The sequence below is a fragment of the Gallus gallus genome, chromosome Z, assembly GCF_016699485.2.
Source record: "Gallus gallus isolate bGalGal1 chromosome Z, bGalGal1.mat.broiler.GRCg7b, whole genome shotgun sequence".
NCBI lineage: Eukaryota > Metazoa > Chordata > Aves > Galliformes > Phasianidae > Gallus > Gallus gallus.
This window is the reverse complement of record NC_052572.1, coordinates 85,168,053-85,177,277: the sequence shown is the minus strand read 5'-3', so window position 1 is coordinate 85,177,277 and position 9,225 is coordinate 85,168,053. Positions and strand designations below refer to the sequence as shown.

Here is a 9,225-nt window from a genome sequence, read left to right as displayed (position 1 = left end):
AAGAGGCCAAGGAGCAAGCTGGTCAGATACGTTAAGGAGTGTGAGACTTCCAAATGCCTTTAGTTGAGAACAGTCCTCACTGAAAATGCTTTCTCGTGAATTTTTCACCTGAGAAATTATAGGCGAAGTACTGGGAGGAGATTTCTTCCTACTGTTAGGATTTCCATGCTTCCACAGTGCAGCTCTTGCTTTGTGCACAGGCCGTGTTCCCACCCCCAGGGAAGCAGGCAGCTGGTAAGACACCAGCCTAACAAGGGCAGCAGCATGATGCTGCCTGTTGCTGCCTTGTGTGCGTCCAGGCAGTGCTGCTTAGGCACTTGGGATGCCTTGGGAAGCAGCTGTTGCTGAGGATGCAGCTCAGTGGTCTTCTTCTCCCAGAAGCTGGCAGCAAGTCTGGCTTGCAAGAGTCCTTTGCCAATGCACCCTTTCCATGCCAAGAACTCAACTCTTACTGGAAAGGCAAAAGCAACCTGCTGAGAGGAGCAGTATTTGCTTGTTTGATATCTGTCTCGACTTTTTTTACGGATACCTCCAGCAAAGGAAACACAGAACCCTGATTTCAGCAGTGAGGACGAGAATTGAGGGAAATGGGCTAGATACAGGACCAGGATCACCACCAGGTCTGGCACTCTGCCATCCCACACTTGCTCCCACTGTCATTGGCAGCTCTTCTTTACCAAAATGGGCAACTTCAGGTGCTGTGGAGGCCCTTCCTTATCACTCAATCTGCACCACTCTCAGTGAGTGACCTCTCTCCCCATTTGTCCTGCTCTGCTAACATGCACACAGTGAAAACAGAGGATGCTGGACAAAAACCTCTTCTTATGGCTTAGAAGGCTGGCACCTGGTGAAAGCTGGCCTCTCCCTGAGGAGGTGGAACCCACCTGTTTTGGGGTTTGTTTGTTTTTTTAATGGTCTAGAAACATGCTTTAGAAGCTGTCATAATTCAGGCAGATGTTCTCAACGAAGGCTAAATTTATGACACCTATTAGATTCCTCAGCAAACCCATATGTGGGTATTATTTGATCAGCGTTCTCAGATAATAAATGCCATATCACAAACCTCTGGCAGAATGCTGGTTCTCTTGACAGTGCTATAAAAGGCATGAATTGTAAAGACCTCAATGGTTTTCTCCTCTCTCAGGCTGATTCTGCCACTGTTGAATCACAGACCCATTAAAAGAGAGCAGCCTGAGAGGGATCTGAGGAGGTCAGCTGAGTTCACCTGCTTGCCCCATGACATTTCTCATGGCTGTCTCTGGCATGTCACTTCTGACAGTTGTTTCTCCCACCTGTTCTTCAAGTCCTCCAATTACTATTCTCCCACATCTTCCCCCTCAGGCTATTGATTCTGGTGCTATCATTACTTGCAGAAAGTTTTGCTAACACATAACCTCCATCCCCTTTGTTCTATATACACTGCTGCTGGTTCCACACATGGTAGACAATGCATAGAGCAACAAAGACAGGCAATTTATTCCCAACTTCCTATTTAGTTGTGCACTGGAAGGAAGTTATCTTATCTATGTTAGTTTTTTTTTCCCCTCCAGTAAATAACTTGTTTTCATTATTTCCTTATGGTTTAACGTGCAGTTTTGTGCTTCTTCGTTAAATATATCTCTCAATGTTTGCTGTCCGTATCCACAGCCGAGAAGACCAATGCAAAGATCACCTTATTATACTAATAGTACATTGAAATAGCTATCTAATCTCTTTGCATGGATGCACAGACACTCATGGCACGGTCACAGTTTTCTGCACTGCCAAACACATGATGTGGCCCCTACTCTGCAGTTTTTTGAGGCTTAGCAGCAATCTGTATGCATCTACGTGTAAGTTTGTATTCATATCCATATGTTCGGGCCTCTTTTCTTCCCTTTCAGACCCATATGATTTCATTTTATCTTATTTTGGAGCAGTATTACCGACTGACTAAAGAGTTACTTAAAAGCTAGCTCAGTGTTCTAATGGCCTCTGGATTTCTTATCTGCTTCCCAAATATACCCAGAATAAATCTTTTCCTTCCTGCTGCATGCTGTTTGGTGGTAAGCACATTACCAAAACACCTAGTAGTTAGAGTGGGAAAGGAAGTGGCTGCACAGATGTCAAATACAAAGAGCAATGTTCTGCTCAGGAAACAGATGTCTCGAGCTGGTATTAATAGCAGTCCATATACGTTACACACACACACACAGAAATCCCAAGCTACAAAAGCTGGAGTATCTGGAAAGCTGGAAATGCATTATTAAATGTATGCAAGGGAGATGGACGGTGGATGCTGCATATGTACCATATGTTGTCTTTATTTGGAAGAGGCTATGTGGCACATTAAGAACCTGTGCTATTTGTCCTGGCTGCAGTCTCTGATACCCGGGTCAAAGTTATGCATTCACTGATCAGTATAATGAAGAAATAATGGGTAGACACGGGCAATATGTTTGGCGTATGCAAGAAAGTGACATGACAGTGATACGGTGCAGAGGCAGAGGATGAACGGTAGGTCAGCCAATGCTGGGGCTTTTTTTTACCTTTTGCAGCTTGTACTCAACAAATTTCTATGTTTGGCAGACATGTTGGTCAGAGGGCATGTGCTATCTGTGTTACTTATTTCTCATGCACAGTTATCTACCTACCTGAGGCTTAGTCTCTGTACCCCAAAATGCACTTATGAAATGAAAAGCAAGATCATACAAAAGCTAGATATATGAGAGGGTATACTTGGGCACAGCTGATGTAAAGTTAGAAAGATATTTCTGATGTTTCAGTAGGAAACATCCTATAATTTGAGAAATCGTTGTATCGTCAAGGAACCACTTCATGACAGACAGTTAAGCCTGGCACTTTGATGCTATGAATGCAGAGACTACATTTCTCGTAGTCCTTTCTGTCCAATTTTCACCAAGTGGGCTTTTAAAAGGTTAAAAATAAAAGGAATTTCTGTGGTACCTTGTCTTTCCCTACCTTGTCTTCACCTTCCCCATGTACCAGCTACGCCATCAGTGCAATCTAGTGCACCGGTGCATTTGCCCACTAGTCTGGAGACTGGAGGGCAAATAAAATATTACTAAGGTGCTACTTTAGTAATGCAGACCAAAGCACAGTCCAGTGCTCCACTGATGAAATAAAGTGCCATGCTTGCAGTCGTGATACTGTGCGTATCCAGATGCTGTCCATCCCAAACACCTGCAACAAACCAACCCGTCAGCCAACCACAAAAACAAGGCTCCTAGCAAACGATTTTCATTCATTTTGGGTAATTTCATTCTCCAGAAACACCGAGAGCCGTCCAACGTGGAACTGAAATTGACTGCTGCTCTCATATGCCCTATTATCGGCTTTGACACAAACCTGTGTGCAGGACTTACACACAGAGGTCTTACTCTGAAACCTTTGTGGGTGAATGAATATGAAAACAAGCCCCTGCTGCCCACAGATACAGCATTACTGCGTTGCATGGTGGTTACTTGCAAGTGACTTCACTATCCTTCCGACAAGAAATGTAATCAAACGGGCTTTTGAAAGCTGTGGAGAGCTGATATTTTCTGAATACTTCTGCTGAAAAACCCCTGATCAACTCTATAAATGCTTATGCTCTGTTGGCAGAAGCCTGACTTCGACTCACGCCAAAGGGATCTGCCTGGAGGGCTATAAACCAAACAGGAGTTATGGCACCTGGATTCTATAGCTGCTAAGGTGACGAGTATAAAAAGCACACACTTCAGCCAGCTGAAGATGACAGAATCAGCATTTCTCTGATAGGAATGACATCACAGTGCACCACGTGTAGGCTCTGAGGCCTTAGGTAGGAGACGGTCTACAAATTAGGAACAATAAAAAGAGCACTTCATACATGAGTTCACCTTCCCCTGGTGATAATACATGCCAGGCACTGTTTTTCATGCCTGCATCAAGTCAGCAATGGCTTTCCACCCCAGCGTGCTCAGAGCAGTGGGGAGGCATGAAAGTAGTGCATAGCTCTCACTCCAAACACCCAGCCCCTTCCAGCTGTACTGAGCTCCCTGGGACTTAGCACTGGTTATCTAACAGATATCTCTAACCAGGAATTCTCAGTGTCTTTTGGCACCCTTATCCTATCTCACTTCGTAATCCGTTGCCCTGCAACACTTGTGTAACTCAATTCACTGCCTGCTGTACAAGAGCACGCTCCGTAGAAAGAGGCCCAGCAGTGCAGGTGAATATTAAACTCCCACTGGTCACATCCAGACAGTTCTTTCTTCCAGGATTTGACAGCACTGATAGCATTTACGCCCGTTTCAAATCCTTTCACAGAAGTTCAGATTCATCCCCTGCTACAACCAGACATTAAATAGCTACAGTGGCCTTTACTGATCTCCCAGTGGCTCAACATCAGTAGACATGCTTTTACGTTTTTGTCAGCACAGTCTTCTCTAGGACTGAAACTGCCCTTGAAGCCTTTGCCCACTGCTGTCACACAAGACAAAAAGATTCAGGTGAGTTGTTTTAAAGGCGACTGCTAAGGCTTAAGGCCTTTCAAACACGTGGTGTGTTTGCTTTCTCAGGATGCACATTTGTTCTTCACTAATCTTTGTTTAACCCACGCTTCTGCCATGGCGTCACCACAGCCAACGCTCATCACATTCTCAAAGGCACGGATTGCCAACCTGTCCTGAGCTTGTCCACCAGATACAGGATTTCTTTCCCTTAAAGCTCTCTTTCAGCACACAGGCAATCGCAGCACATGTCTCTTCTCGCTGCACAGAGATTTCTTGTAGACACACAGATGATGGGAGGCCTGCTTAGAGGCACTGCTGTTCCTGGCTGACAGATATTTTTGAAGGTTTGGTTGTTTCTTTTAACAACACAGTTCAGGTCAGCTAGAGTGCTAGGTTTATTACTTCAGCTCAAAAACCAAAGCGTTGCCAAGTTGCAGATAAGAGCTGTGGAAAGAAACTCAGGATTTCATTTTTCTAAGTGGACGCTCTTATTGTTTCAAGCCGTATTCTCTTCTGATCTCTCAGTTGGCTCCATTTTGTCCTGTAGTAGTCTGTGCTTATCCAAAAGCTGTAAGTAACGCGCCTGGGACATTCAGTCATCTTAGTGTATGGCAGCTGCATTGCCAAATGTGACATCACTCTGAAGAGTGACCAAAGAGAGACCTGCATATCATTTAACTACAGGTATCCAACTACTAAGTAACTCCTCCAATAGCTCTGCTAACTCCACTTCCCCTGCAAAAAGAAGGACGAGATTGGCAAACCCATAAATGAGGTATCTACAATAGGTGGGATGAATTACGCTCAGGAAGTGTATTCTCATCGACTAGAAGGGAAAGCTAAGCTTAAAAGCACAGTGAAAAACACACGTAAGGAACAGCGAAGAAGTAACTCCACTGTACTTCATCAAAGTCCTCTTGGGTGTCCATATTATTTACCTAATAGCTTTGTAATTGCGGGAATTTAATTGGCATTATTTCAGCTCTGTGGTGCATCTTTTTTTTTTTTTCGTGAGAAAACTTCATTTGGCAAACTTCCTCTGACTTCCCAGCCGTGAAAATAAATTCTCATGTATGTAGCTCTTCCTCATCAAACCGCACGAGTCTTCGAATGGCTCGACAGAGTCATAATAAAGCAAATGGTATATATTAATGCTTCAGCTGAAGGCTGCTTCCTAGCCTGCTTTTGATGTTGTTCTGCACATGACACCCCCACAGGATGTGCTGATAATTTACAAGAAACAGAATGAACTCAAGAAGATGTTGAGTATTTGCTTTCTCCGAAAAGGCTCCAAGTGAATTCAATAAGAGGATCGTGACAGCTTTGAAAGAGCATGGTCATGGCCACTTGGTGAGCCAAGCATGCTGCCAGTGTTTGGCAAGTAACAATAAATGGCAATTTAAAACTGCATTCATGCTTTTCTTAAATTGCTTCTTCTATGTGTTTTAAGTCTGAAAAGGGAATACTAAATAACATTCAGCTGAATGTCTGCATTGAAACTCTACTGCCTCACTATCAAATGTATCTGGAAAAGACAAGTAACACCTGAAGCTTAAAAGAGTGAAGTATGAGAAATATTTAAACTTAGCATGTCCTATTAACAGTGTCTTTATTTCCTTTTTACAAAAAGTAGAAATAAAAACAGACAAAACTTACTTGAATCAATGCTTTTGCCTCTGTCTCATTAGAGAGCTGAGCAGGCAGAGTCCTGGCTGACACTTTGACAGCGTATTTCATTGACAAAGGGAACAAAAGATATATGACAACATATCCATGCAAGAGACAAAGTACAAAATGTGTCCTGCGGCCCAACGTTTTGGAGGCTGCCTGTGTCACAGCAATTCTCAAACAGTTGCTTTTGCTCACCCATGCCTTTACACAGTAGAGTTTACAAACGAGTTACATATACACATATATCGTAAAAAAAGGTTTTGAATATGGTCTAACTGCTACGAATTAAGGCATCCTAACAGTTGCTGTTTTGCTGGTGAGGGATATGTCTCGTATTCGTGTTTCAAGAGGATTCATTTCAGGCATTTCAAACAAAGTGAGACATCACAAGATATGGTTTAGAGGAAGAATTCCTGCAGCTCCGTCTCTTCTGAACTCTTTTGACTGTAAGACTTCTGGCTTTTCCTACTGATGTTATCATGCCTGGAGAGAAAAAGGAAGAAAATTACTCATGGTGACACTAAAAATATGGAGGCATTTGTCTTGTGCTAGTTTTCCTTATTTTATCTCATCTGCAAATATTGAACTCTAAATTACTCTTTTTTCTTGGGACTTATTTATCTAGGCAGATACTACACACATTATTTCTTAATACTGTAGATTATGACTGACTCTCATGTAGCTCCTATTCTGCAGTGAAAGATGGAAAGCAATAGAAAGATGAGGAGCTTTCTAAGTCAGAACATTAATTAGTATGCTGCTAAATGTTCTGGTAATAATGGACAGAATGTCTAAAACCTCTTATATTTTCCAGGAAATGGTAATGCAGAGATGAAAGGATCCACTACAACCAACAGAACCTGTACTGTGTTTGTTCCCTCCTCTGCATGGAAGGGTGTCATCAACAGAAGGCAGCATACTGGACTTACTTTATGGGTCTGCTTCGGGGGAAGATGATGGCACAAGAAGTAGGGATTCTTTTTAATACGAGGACTACATCACATTTAACAATATAAATAGGTTTTAGTTGAAACAATTATGAGTTTTACTATATACACAGAAAACAATAATTTACCTACAATATGTCTTCATTTCCACTGTATGTAAACTTCAATTAAAACAATTAATTTTAGAATCTATCTATTGTGTACATGACCCGAATGTTATTATTCCAGCTAAGGTAGGAAAACTACATGCTGTTTCTTCAGTTCCTTTCACATGCCTCTTCCTGAGACCCCAACCTATTCTCCTTCTCTCCAATTAACCCTTCAGGTGAAGGATTTTGGACTAAGTGTCCGCCCATTGTAACTTTCAATGAAGTTATGTCTCCTTTTCAGAAACCAATGCTGAACAGTAAAGCTCCTACAGTGCAACAGTGACTAGCTGGTTAGTGGCTGCAAGGGACAAACCCTGATGGTTAAAAACCTGTACCAAATGGCAAGACTGTGTACAAAACATTTGTCTTAAGCTTGGAAATCTGCGAGCCTGATTCCTGCAAACCAGAATATTGCGTTAATTTATTCCAGTCTACATTCACCCCTAAGAAGCAAATGTCTCCAAAATGCTGATCTGTACTATGCTTAGATATCCTTGTGATTACTTTGGGATCTACTGGTGGCTGACCTTCTCAGGAACCACTGCTGCACACTCTGCTAAGAGGGTATGAGGGAAGCTTTATTTTGAAGTCCCCTGCATTAATCTCACTTATTGCAGCTTGCATACCCAAAGGAAGGGCAGAAGACGTAGAACTGAGTTAAAGGAGGCAGGGCTGAGTTGAGGAGGTCAAACAAGAGCTCTTAACCTATTGCCATAATAACTTTCAGGCAAATAGCATGCGTTGTGCTTGTCAACCATATGTTTAGTGTTAAGAATGGAGCCTTATGAAGGGATGCTTTCTAGGGCTAGGATCATTTGTATCAATTAACTACTGCATTAGATGAGGTTTGTAGTGCTGGAAGACCAGCATCAGGCATTCAAGAGAACTCATTCTGCTGTCCTACAGTTGCACTCTGATCTCAATTAGGGTTTCTTTTAGCTACTGCTACTGTCTTTAGGTGATCATGCTGAACAAACATGCCTTCTAAGACTTTGCCCACTGACCTGAGAGAAATATATTACCAACGCTACTAATTACAGACCAAATGTCCACTACCTCCTGGTGCCTTTAGGAACAGAAATACACAGCACACTCTCATGCAACAGACACCAGTACATACTCATAACTACTCAAAGAGTAACGTCAATAGATTCTGTGGGACAAGGCTTAAATTATTTTTACACTGATTTTACATTGCACTAGTTTCAATCGTAACTAGTTTATGAGATGTACAGCTGAACACCATTTTCCTAGAACTCCTATTTGGGACCAAGATGGAATTTATCCAGCACTAGATCTGGCAGTGAGAAATCTTTAAGGTTAGATCCACTCGCTATTTTAGAGGCATGCCCAGCATACTATCTGATGGAAACCTAATAGTAGATTCTGCTGATTGATCCTTATGTATGAAGCCATTTTTGCTACTGATAGCTGCAGCTAATAAGGGGCTTCGTATTGATATGGTGAGTTACTGATATGATGCAGATCTTGCATTAGTTAAAGCGTGGGAAAAATTAGTTTATTGGCATACATGAAAGATGGAAAAATCTACAAGCATTTGCTTGGCATCATAATACTTAAGCAACCAGCCATTCCTTCAGAAAGGGGAAAATACGTCATGAGATGTTTCACACATCTCAAATTTACTCTAGAACCTTAAAAAAAAATAGGGTGTCTGAATTTTCAAGAGGACTCTAGAAAATCTGATATTATTCTCTACTATTCACTGCAACCAACTTGAATAAAATAAACTACATGGCCTGGATGTACCTGGGTACTGCCTTGGGGGAATTGCCACCCTGCTCACAGAAGGGAGTTGACATAACGCAACAGCAAATTACAGCAACTGGCAAAATCTATGGGATGGCTCCAACAAGAGGATGAGATTATGGCTGTGCATGGGCCTGGACACCCTGTGGGCACTGGAGGCTGTTCACTGATGCTCCCCCAAACTGCTGCTGCACAGGCAGCTTTCTATGCCTT

The 9,225-nt window shown here is 42.4% G+C and overlaps 1 protein-coding gene across 4 annotated transcripts in view; it reads right to left on the bottom strand.

Moving 5' to 3' along the window:
• Positions 1–6,067: 6,067 nt before the first annotated feature.
• The window catches only part of SNCAIP (synuclein alpha interacting protein), a 76,190-nt gene continuing 73,032 nt past the window's right edge, over positions 6,068–9,225 (bottom strand). For all 4 annotated transcript variants that reach the window (XM_040655838.2, XM_040655839.2, XM_424409.8 and 1 more), the window contains one exon: positions 6,068–6,629. In XM_040655838.2, coding sequence (XP_040511772.1) covers positions 6,545–6,629 — 85 coding nt within the window. In that variant the 3' untranslated portion in view covers positions 6,068–6,544. The remainder of the gene's footprint in view (positions 6,630–9,225) is intronic.